The sequence below is a fragment of the Hippoglossus stenolepis genome, chromosome 16 (genome assembly GCF_022539355.2).
Source record: "Hippoglossus stenolepis isolate QCI-W04-F060 chromosome 16, HSTE1.2, whole genome shotgun sequence".
NCBI lineage: Eukaryota > Metazoa > Chordata > Actinopteri > Pleuronectiformes > Pleuronectidae > Hippoglossus > Hippoglossus stenolepis.
In genome coordinates this window covers 10818405-10830553 of record NC_061498.1, presented here as the reverse complement: position 1 = coordinate 10830553, position 12149 = coordinate 10818405, and the positions used below count along the sequence as shown (strand labels likewise).

Here is a 12149-nt window from a genome sequence, read left to right as displayed (position 1 = left end):
GAAGATTGATGGTTTTCAATGTCAGTTGGTTCTTCTGTCTCTCGAAGAATTGACGTCAACATAAATAACAGCTCAAAGATGAGGATTCAGAAGCACAACATGTTGATCCTACATACACTGATGCAAATAACTGGGTAATTATACCAACACATTGTGGTTATTTGTGTGATTACCAGTTAGCTTTTAATAACACAAATACACTAATTATCAGCTCCTACATCTCAACACATTGCACAACTGCTGCAGACTGTTGCACAATGTAATTAAAACTGAGCAAAGTTATGTTTCTGTATCACAGTTAAACTTAAAATGTTAAATCCTGGCGGCTGCTCGTGCCGGTTTTACTCACTTCCTGCTGAATGTATCAGGTGGGTTGTTATAATGATGATGTTTAAATCATAACCACATAGCAATATTTTTAGGTAAGAAACTATTTTTTTCTGGTTTGACCAGAGGACAAAATGTGAGGCTGTTGTTGTTCGCAAAAATCTTGACTTTGATGCTGCCTTCAGGTGCTGTCAGAACTTTGACACTTGTTGTTGGACAGGTTTGACAACTCATATCAAGGCGTCTCAAAAAAACAATAATAAGGAATGGGGAAAGTTTCTGTGATCTTCAAACTACTGAGCTGTAACTTTAAATGTAAAAAGGACACGGTTAAGATACAGTATATCTTAATATCAAGTGTATTGAGGAGTAAGAGAGGACCAATGACAAAACAGAGTATATAACAATAGTAAGATAAGTTACAAAAATATAAAATAATAAACTAAAATAGCATGAGAAATGACAAATGAGAAGATAATGAATGTAATATTGCAAATATTCATATATATATCATCACATGTGAATGATGTAAGTGACATTTCACTTGAGTAACAGTGAAACAGTGATATTGGTCTTATTGATATACTGTACATGATAATAATGTAAGTGATATTGTATATGAAATAATAAATATAACAGCACATATTGAACATGATAATAAAAAGGGTGATATTGCATATGTTGAGCAGTAATATTGTACATGCTAAACAGGTAATATTGCAACATTCTGTGTATTCTGTGTATATATGTATTCATCTATAATACAATTGCTCTGGGGTAATGGTTAAAAAGAATTGTAAACCAATGTTCTATAGAGATGAACTGTGACGGATTACAAAAAGCACGATAAGAAAATGAAGCGTTAAGAAGAAAAAAACTTAAGTGTTAAATAGAGAATTGAACAATTGGAATAATAAGAAATACAAAAAAACAAACACAACAGTGATGAAGAAAAATAAACATTGGGAAAAATGTAAATAGCTAAATAAGATACCAAAAAAAATGAAGAGAATAAAAGTTATAAATAAACAAATACAATAATAAGAAATGCAAGGATGAAGAAACCAGTAAGTTCTTACTTATGGTCCAAAATTACTTTTACCAACTTTATAAGCACTGCAATGACACGTTAAGCTAAAACTGTGAATTCGGAGGCTGGGCCGAGCACCTGAACGCAGCAGAGTGGGCAGTGGTGGACGGGGTGTGACGTTGAGAGTCATTCACGGCTGCCCGGACTCGAACCTCTACACACGGTTCACGGATCGCTGTCAGTGTCGAGGCGCTTTGCCACCGAGTTTCACTAAAGCGCCTCAAACTCCTCCGACCCTTCCCGGGAATAGGACGAGGAGACTCCGGGTCGACGAAGCGGAGCGGACCGGGGGCACATGGAAACAACGACATGTAGTCGGAAACAACGGCGGCGGATTTTATCGTAGTTTCACCGGGGAAGAGGCGAAGTGAGCGGCGACGCAAACATGCTCACCCCGGCCCCGATGCTGGCCTCCCCGCTGCCTCTTCTCCTCCTTCTCCTCCTCCTCTGTCGGACGTGTTTGTGCCAGTACTCCAGCGACCAGTGCAGCTGGAAGGGCAGGTGAGCGTCGATCGATTGGATTCGATCGGTTAATCGATCTGAAATCAGCGCGATTTAAAGTGTTGGATTGAAAAGCTGCTGCGACCTGAAGTGACTCAGATCAAAACTAGACTCCACAGCGGAGTTGGAGGCAGAAATGAAAACAAAAACTACAAATATGGCCTGAGATTATTAACTTTATTGATTTAGGGAAAAGTAAAGTAAAGTAAAGTTGTTAAACAGAACCACGCAAGCTTTTGTCTGTGTTTGGGCTTTATTTATAAATGTATTATTGGCAAAAGTAGTTGATCATTGTAAAGCTCTTTATGACTCATAAAGTTTTTCCAATACTTTTGAGCTGAGTATTATTTTCCCTTTGGAGTATGAACATGAAATAAACATGAAATGAATCTTTTATTCACCCTTTCCAATGATTGGAAATTCAATCAGCTTCATTATTGAGATGTTTTGTTCATGTTTTTCTCTCTGGGTTATTTATAAGCCCCACAGACACATTTAAAACTATATAACATGTACATCCCATCAAACATCCGCTGAAATCCTCTTTTTTCTTGAGAGGCTGCTCTTCAGATGCTGTGGTTTTGTTTTTCATCCTCCAGTCAGGATGGGCAGAGACGATACTCAGCACTTTGAGCTCCTAACCAATGATCTGTTGTTCATTAGTGAGCCTCTTGACTAATCTCCTTTAATTGCATGCAGAAGTGATGAAGTTAGAAAGGACTTAATTAGAGGCGTGCAGAGCCGAGCCTGGTTATGGGTCTTCGGCTGCATATGCTCAGCATGTGCCGTGGGTTACTTTAGATCTGTGGCAAATTTGAATTTCAGCATCTCATTTTCGGGGAACTGGGCGTTTCTCCCCCTAGAGTCAAACCACTGGCTTGGCATGCACATGCTGGTAGACTGCTGATGGCTTCCTGCCTCTGGCTTTGCCACAGAATGACTGACAGGCCCGGAGTTTTCAAATCCTGACCAGGCATTAAGTTCTGGAGGGAGTCATTTGGTCACACTGGCGCCAGAGTCCGAAGTGCTGCCCGGACGAGTCTCTTCCAGTCTCTTTGGTGGCTTGAAAGCGAGGGGAGGTTCAGTGCGTGACCTGCATTTGCACTTGCATGCAGCAGGCCCGGCTACTGTTGCGGCTGTTGTCTGCCCAGAAGCCCCTGTGTCCCTCCATTCATTCGTTTCTGCTTCCAAACTCTTCCCAAAGGCAGCCTGCCAGGCACCGGCGCTTTTTGCCAAAGCCCCGGGAGGAACAATGTGGCATGGGGAGTGTGTGTTGGAGCTGAGGTCACTTCGGCTGCTCCGGCTCGTGACTGGTCATGCAGCCAGTCTTGCACACAGACGGTCATTAATGCTTTGGGAGGAATGTGGTCTAACGTCCTCGGAGGTTGCCCCAGGGTCTTCACCTTGGTTGGTTAATTCAGCCTATAAATGACCAGAAAATGTTTTTTAGATAACTGAATAATCTCTTAAGGTTGGAATGGCCCACAGTAGAGCGCAGCAGTAAGCCAGGGCCCAACAGGCCTTTAAATTCAATCAAGCTGCACCAAATTTCACACACAAAACATACTCTTTCCCTAAATGTGCTTTCTTTCACCAAGGTCCATCCATTCATTGAAATCTGTTAAGCTATTTTTATGTAATCTTGCGAAACACAAACCGACCAACAAACAAATAAAAAGGGGTGAGAACACAACCTCCTTGTAAGAAGATTCAGGGTGATTGACGCTTTTTCCTTTCTTGTTTGTCCTCTAGCGGTCTGACCCATGAAGGCCACACCAGGGACGTGGAGCAGGTGTACCTACGCTGCTCCCAAGGCTCTCTGGAGTGGCTCTACCCCACGGGGGCCATCATTGTGAACCTCCGACCCAACACGGTCTCCCCCGCCGCCTCTCGCCTCTCCGTCTGCATCAAACCCTCCGAGGAGTCCAGCGGCACCAACGTCTACCTGGACCGTAACGGGAAGCTGCGCTTGCTGCTGCGAGAACAGGACCAGGCTCAGGCCAAGGTGCAATGCTTCAGCATCAAGGAGGGGGCGCTCTTTATCGAGGCCGTCCCACACACGGACATCAGCCGTCGGATCACAGCGTTCCAGTATGAGCTGGTCAGCGACCGGCTGGGGGCAGAAGCACAATCGCTTAGTGGTGAGACATTTTTTATTATAATACTTCTACTCTACGATATTAGTGGTGAGCCTGTAGATAAATGTCTTGTACTTTATCTGAGTAGCCATTATAAAGGTCTACAGATTGATTCCCTGTAGAACTGGGTTCCTTTGTCCCCTGTGGTGTGTGCTGTGCACTAAATGCAGCCATCTACTGGTGGAAACTTTTATTCAGTTGGACTCTAATAATAGGAAACTCAACATTTGCTCCAAAACACTGAAGCCAAAGTCCATTTCTCTGCTAGAGTCGTCTGAACGTTTTGGTTTTGGGGTAAAATATACTTCTTGTCAAACTCCAACTTCCACTGCAAGTATCAAAACATCAAGGTCTGAAGCCCCTTTATGGTTTCATGAAGCTTTCATTCTTCAGGATCAAATATTAAAATGTCCACACTTGACTTAGAAAACTCACCATGGCTCTAAACCGAGGTAATTTTCTTTGGACGGCCTGTGTGCGGGGAGGGGCGCAGCCAAACACTGGGCCTCCGTTGAAAAACAGCCATGTATTTTCACGCTGCGTACCTGCCAAACCTGCACAGTTTCAAGCTGTGCAACTGTGCAAGCCACTGTGGTTTTTTCCACCTAAAGCGAAAATATGAGTGGTATCAGGCCCACATCTGTTTTTACGGCTCTCCGGGTTCACATGTTATATTGACATTCTGCGTCATTATCTGGAACTGCAGAGACAAGGGGAGAGAGATAGGGAGAGAGAGAGAGAGGAGTTAAATGCCGAGGAGTGTGTGCAAAGTTGTTTTCATCCACATTAGTGCACTCAGCTCGGCTCTGTAGCGTAATCTGTTGTCGATTTGCATATTTTGTAATAGCCCGCCATTGGCATTGAGCGCGATAAATAAAACGGAGCAGTGGTTTTCGTCTCTTAGACATTTTTACACCTATTAGGCAACGCACACTGGAGTCGAGTCTCTCAAAGTGCAACAATAACACACACACACACACACACACACACACACACACACACACACACACACACACACACACACACACACACACACACACACACACACGCCCGTCCCTGGGCCTAACGTTTTGTTTTACGACGCGTTCGTGTGACGTTATGTTCGACAGCAAATCAGCAGCATTATAAGATCTCGGCACAAACATGCTGCATTCTTATTGGCTCACTTGCGCTGATGACATTTACTAATTGGGTGTCCAAATTTGGTACCAAGGCATTTTTCGATGTCCCTGATAGCATCTAAGCAATTTGAAAAGCCATAAAAGTGTTGGGAGTTCTCAGTTTCCAGCCCTGATGGTCTGAGACGGCACAGCGATGATTCACAAAGACAGCGGTCTCGTGTCAAGTGAAGCCCGGACTGGTGGATTGATTGCTCCTTCTTCTCATCTTCCTATCTTTTTTTTTTCTGCTGTTTCTTCAATCCTTCCTCTCCCTTCGTCTTCTCCCTGACCCGCTGTGCTGGGATTGAGTTGCTCACCATCAAGCTGGAATGTTTCTCCAACCAGATGTTGGGAGGAACTTCTAGGAGCATACAGGCTCATTTCTCCCTCCCCGCTCCCTCTTTGCTCGATTGTCACTCCCTTTTAGCTCGCTTAAATTATTCTCCCCCTTTCCTCCCCCTCTCACCATTTCCTACCTCTTAATTTCTTTCTTGTCTATTTATCATTCTCGTATTTTTCTTTTCATTCCTCACCCCCCCCTTCATACATCTTCCCCTCTCCCCCCCTGGCTGTTTGAAGTGGTTTTCGTCTGTGCCGAGTGGTATTAGCAAGTTGTGCTCCATTACCGTGGAATGCATCAGGCCCCAGATGTCGCAGGGACATCATGTGCCCCTCCACTCCGCCTTTTACCACTCCTCCCATCCCTCATCCCTCTCCGCTCACTGTGAAGTGGTTCGGATCAGAGCGGCGCTGCATGTGCACGGGCCAGAGAGAGATGCTGACTCGGCTCCCAACCCATTCCTGCGGTTCTGTTTCATGTCTGACATGTGAGCCCCGCTCTGCTCCGCGTTGGATGAAAGAAAAAACACCCCTGGCTTCGGGCCTCGGCTCGCTGCTCGGCTCGCTGCTCGGCTTGATGCTGTGGCAGCGTGCAGGCTCACTTCTAAGTGCCTTTTGCACCCGGCTACGGGCTCTGGGCGAGGTCGGCCGCTCTGAAGTCTCCCGGCTCTCCAGCTGTTCTTAAGCCGTCCGAGCTTGTGGCTGATTGACCTCTGATCTCTCCGGTGCTGCGGCAGTGCCTCATGTTGCTAGCTGACCTAAGACATACTCACCCCTCACCCTATATGCTCAACTTCAGACAAACCAGCTAAGAATAAGCTCCTTAAGATGATAGAGGGCACTCATTTCTTCTTTAGTGTTTTTAGACTCAATTCAAAGTAGCGGTCGACTTATTTTTCTCTTGACGGCATGGCTTCTAAACTAGATTAATATTTACGCTTAGCTTTACGACCAGATGTGTAAATTAGGGTGGTTTCTGTTGCCCCACCCATCAGCCCACTGCTGCTGACTTGACATCCCTCCCGACCTGCCCACTCTGCTGCTATAAGGAAAACCACAGCGGGTCGGAGGCTAATGAAGGCGTTGGGGTGAAGCTTGCCGCAGGACCACCTGAGTCAACTAATAGACTTGACTGGTCTTGTTTAAGGCACTTTCTCCTGCCATAAACCACTGGTGGAGGAGTTGCTGCTCTATAGCCTCCAGTCATAGGTGAAGTCTAGCAGGTTTTTAAAGGGCCATTTCAGTCAATTCACTTTTTTTTACAACCAGTTATTTGCACTGTAGTTCTGAGACAATACCCTCTCAGGGTCGTTTTATTGCTCCAGACAAAATGTTATAGTAATGTCCTTTTTTGTGGATCTATTCTTATCTGCCTCTTTAGAGGCTATTTAAAAAACTCTCCTTGATGTTGTGGTTGAGATTGTGCCGAGTGTTTCGGTCACAGCAGGTCTGCTAAAGCGCTAACAGAGCTCAGGTCAGAGAGGTAGCTCCGCGCCTTGTCTCTCTGCTCTTCTTATCCTTTTCATCTGGTCCTTGTTTGTCATGGGGTGTCAAGGGTTTCCTGTTGTGGTGGGGGAGCTTATGGAACAGCACCCCTGAGCATTAAACACACATGAACGCACGCACGCAAACACACACACACACACACACTAAGATTCACGTACACACCTTAGCATTTTTGTTTGTGAGCAATTATTACCTTCATTTTATGTCCAGCGGCTCTGTTTGGTGCAAAACCTACTAAAATTGTAATCATTTGCAGGGAGGGAACATTTTATGACTTTCCTGTGTGTGTGTTCCTGTACTTATACCTTTGTGGGGACCATTTTAAGCATAGACCCTACAGACTGAGGACATTTTTGGAAAGTGAGGACATTTTGACATTTTGACATTTTCCCCCCCAATTTTTCAAAGGGCTGTTTGAGTGTTATGACTTTGTTTTAGTGTTAGAATAAGGTTTGGGTTAGGGTTAGGATTAGGCATTTAGTCTGGATGGTTGGGGTTCACCTCACTAAGATAGAAGTACAAACATGTGTTGGTTGGACCAGTTGTTGACCCATCCACAAGATTTTTGTCATGCTGCCAGTCCTGCAGTCCCAAATAAATCATTGTTTTCTCCTGTTTCTATTTGTAGTTCTCAACCAAACTCATCCAACCTCTTCCTTTTATTTCCTCTTAGCACCCTGTAAGCCCTGCAGTGACGCTGAGATGCTTCTAGCAGTTTGCACCAATGACTTTGGTAAGTAACACTGCTGTTTTGCAGAATTAGAGACTTCCTGCTGGTGAATATCATATGAAAACAGTCTGTGGAGTGTGGAGTGTGTTCCCTGTATCTAAATCTATGTCTTCCTGTTGTGGTGTTTCCAGTGGCACGGGGCAACATTAAGAAGGTGGAGCAAGAGGAGGATCACTCCTCTGTCACTGTGGCGATCAGTCGCCTCTACAGACAGAAGACCCAGGTCTTTGTATCTGGTGGTGTGAGGGTGCGGAGCTGGACCGGCCGCATCAAGATGCCCCTGCACTGTGGGGTGAGGTCCGGAGAGGGCGATTTCCTCTTCACTGGGACTGTGAGGTTTGGGGAGGCCTGGATGGGCTGTGCCCCGCGTTACAAAGACTTCCTGCGGTTGTATCACGAGGCGCAGCAGCAGGGGAACAACCCCTGTCAACTGGACACTGATTGACAGGGTTACCTGCCCACGCCTGGAAATATGACAAGTCTTCACCGGGTGGTGACGAGAACTGAACCAAGCGTTAGTGCTGAGGAGAGAAGAGGCGGACGGACTGGCCCAGTGGCAGCGCCTCTCTCCTCTCCTGCTGTCTTGTGACTCTTTGGAGACAATGGACCCTCATGCAATAACCATTCACATGAACAGATTTGTTCTTAAACGGAACATATGAGTGATTTTGGAGAACATGCCGCATTCACCAAATTTGCGTATTTTGAATTTTCTTTCAGGTACGAACACAATTTAGGATGAGAATACGAGAATGTTCTTGCATGAGGGAAAACAAACGGAGCTCCTGAATGTTCGCTGGACTCTCGATGTTCTCACTGTGGAACATGATGCAGCGTGGAATGTGTTCGGACTGCCTTCCCAGGTTTTAAATGTAGCAGACGCCGTTTGGTTCCTATGTGTATAAAATGTGAATGAACGTTGTATATTTTGAAGCTCTGTGTGCTTTGTAAAAAGCTTGATGTACAGTTCTGAAGTTATTTCTTATGACAGAAATGTATGAAGTGAAATCTTCTTATTTTTATTTTGTTTAAAAAATGATCCACAATTAAACGCCTGAATTCATTCATGTGCTTTTCAGGCTGCACAATTGTTTAAAAAAAAAAAAGATAACAAAGAAAAAAACAAACAAAATGCAAAATGTTTTTTTTTGCTCTTGAGAATAAAAGCTTATTCCAGTGAACGGTGTTCATGTCCGTGGTGTTTACATGTCATGAGATCTTCAGTGAGTAAATGGATTTTTGACTTTATTCCTTCGAGGGATCGGATGAATCTTAGTTGACGAACAGAAAGTTCATAAGAACATATTTTGAAAATGGACTGTTCCATTACACCTTTTTTAAGCCAGAAAAAAAAGATTGTGTATTTGCTACTTTTTCCAATGTGAGGATTTGCTGCTTTTTTTATGTTTTATTTCATTGTAATCTGATTCACTTTTGAGTTTTGGACTGTTGGTCAGACAAAACAGAACGTGAAGATTTCACCTTGAGCTCTGGAGACCTGTGATAGGACCTGAAGGATTAATATGTTACATTAGAAAAGAATTTAACTGATTATGCAAATTATCGTTATGTAGTTTCAGTTGCAGTAGTTATAATCGTAAGTTATTAGCTTTATTTTTATTTTATATAAATATTACTTACTTAATAAAGCTCTAACTTTATATTTTACATTTTGACGTAGAAGAATGTTGTGGATCATTTCAGATCTGATATAACACTCACAGTGGTGCTAATGGATTACTATTTTTCCATATTTCGTGGTTGGAATAAAAACACCATCATATAATGTGCACTTTCCTCCGTTCCGAGGATCAGTGTGTGCTGAGGTTACAGAGATTGATATCAGAGAGCTGGGGTGGATTCCTCTGCGCTGGTTCCTGTGGTGATGGGGGTGGCTGTGTGTCAAGGTCAGTGTGAAAAGCCTCTTTGTTTCGGTGCAGCAGCCTGGTATGAGGGAGAGGACTGAAGACGGATCTGAATACAGCCCTGTGACTGGGCACGCAGCACCGAGCAGCACTCTCCAACCACACTCCAAATTTTGATTGGCAGGCACAATTTTGCTCAACCTCCCCGTTTCAATGAAAGCCTTTTTCATCACCTCAAATAACACACAGGGAACCAATCAGGTTATTGGAACCCACAGCAGCAGATGCAGCCTGCGAGCCAGGCTTGGTAAGATCACGTCCAGCTCAAGGCCAAGGCTCTCTTTGTCTGCCTTTTCACTTAAAGGGAAGTGCACCTAGAATGTCTTTCGGTAAATTGCCCCCACGTAGACAATTGCTTTCTCAGACAGCGCTGTGCGTTAAATTAAATGTCTGAATTCCAGCTGAAAGCCAGCGGTCCCAGGATTGCTCACTGGGAAATGCAAACAGAGTTTCTATGGCAACGATGCCTCGCTGTGAACCTTCTCGCTCTGGCTTTAAGACCGGGAGCCTCAGATGAGGAGGAGGAGGAGGAGGTGGAGAAGAAGGGTCAATAGGCATTACTTGACTGTTGGGTTTTTCGTTGGTCCAGCTGTTCTGGTTGCCAGGCCTCCCTTCCTCTCTGGACAGTCGCTCTACTGGGATCATGTGGCCTTAAGCAGCTGCTGGTCGCAGGAGCACAAAGTGTTCAGGTGACTTTTCTGTGGAAATTATCAATATCTGTCCAAAGTTTTGAGGAAGTGCGCTGTGCCTCATCTAATCCAGATCTTCTGCAAGAAAGATTTACAATTTATCACAATATAAACCTACTACCTGTTGGTGACACTAAAGTTTTCAATCCTTCCGATAAATCTCCATCTGAAAGATACAATTAATCAATCAATGACGCAATATATTTAACATTTATTTAAAGTGTCTCTGTTCCTGTCACAAGCTACAGATGTGTAGTTATGTGCACTGGCTGATAAATAACTTTTACTCTGTGCTTTATAAGCAAATCAGATCCAAACTCGAGCACATAACCTCATCCCTTAAATTCAATCAAGCTGCAAGAAATTCCCCCACACTCAAAGATACCAGTCCTTTAAATGTAGCCTACCTGATTTTACATCAAGATCCAATAAATATTATCTGGGCAGACAGTTAAAATGTTGGAAAATCGCCCTGTCTCTCTGTTAAAGAAAGTGACAAAATATTCCTGGATACGCCCTCTGACCTAGATCCGCACTAACACTGAATGGGTTCTTTCCTTCCCCATAACCTTTTATTAAGTTTTGAGGCGTTTTTGTGTAATCTTGCTTATAAACCAAACACAGGGGGCAAAAACATCACCTCATTTGCAGATGTAATATGATGAGATAACTCCAGATAATGTTCATTAATCACATTTCAGCAGGGATTTGGTTTTCTTGTCCCTGGATACAGCTAATTCTATTAATCTGATTTGTATATATATATATGCACACACAGTCACTTGCAACGTCATGGGCTAGGTCAGATTTTGCTGTAATACCATTGGGGAGGACCAGTTTAAACCAGACATGAATATGTGGAGTCTTTGTACTGTGAGTGTGATTCACTGAGAAGTCACTGGATGGTCATCTCGTGGGTGGAATACAAAAAAAAACGACTGTAGAGAAATCGCAGTCATGGCAAAGTGCACAGTCACTTGGCAGAGAGGAGGGCAGCCGAGTTGAAGAGCGAGCGGGAGGACCCCAGCGGAGAGAGGAGGCCTGTGAGCTCAGTGTAGTGGCTAATATTTTATGCCTCTCTGGGAAGCGCTGGAATGTGGAGAATGTGTTGACTTCACACACGCGTGCACAGCTTCCCCCAGTGCTGCTGCCTTGATTAGCTGGAGTCAATAGAGCCTCTGTGGTTTTCTCTGTGTGTATGTGCATGTGTGTGCATGTGTGTGCATGTGTGTGTGTGTGTGTGTGTGTGGCCCTAACATCAGCACACCACCCTGGCAGCGAGATATCTGCCACCTTCACTGAGCTACACCCTGCAGCTTCAGACACAAACACCTCCACCCCAAGAGTCATGTGGCCCAATATTGATCATTCTCCTGTGATATTTATTTTATTTAATAACATCTCCCTTCAATTCCGGATTGCAGGATTCTCCCGTCCTCGTGTTCATTAATCAAATCCCACTGCGGCAGAAACAGGCCCAAAGTCGAGGAAATAATTTCTGTTTAATTTGATTTGCACTGGTTACATTATTATATTTTCACAGAGGGCTGAAAGACGTCCCAGTCTACAGCCTGCAGAGACGCCAGTGGGCTGCACTGAGGCAAAGTAAATGCATGCTAACATGCTAACATGCTCACAAGGACGATGCTACCATCCCGATGTTTTCCTAAATGTTTCCCCTGTAATAGTAGGAGCCTACCAATAATACCTAATCACAAATAGAAAAATAACACCAACCAAACAC

The 12149-nt window shown here is 44.2% G+C and overlaps 1 protein-coding gene across 1 annotated transcript; it reads left to right on the top strand.

Moving 5' to 3' along the window:
- Positions 1-1536: 1536 nt before the first annotated feature.
- On the top strand, positions 1537-8972 carry metrnla (meteorin like, glial cell differentiation regulator a). Its single transcript, XM_035181155.2, has 4 exons — positions 1537-1918; positions 3671-4059; positions 7735-7794; positions 7923-8972. The coding sequence occupies exons 1-4, from the start codon at positions 1803-1805 to the stop codon at positions 8234-8236; spliced, it is 879 nt and encodes a 292-aa protein (XP_035037046.1). The 5' UTR covers positions 1537-1802; the 3' UTR covers positions 8237-8972.
- Positions 8973-12149: the final 3177 nt, after the last annotated feature.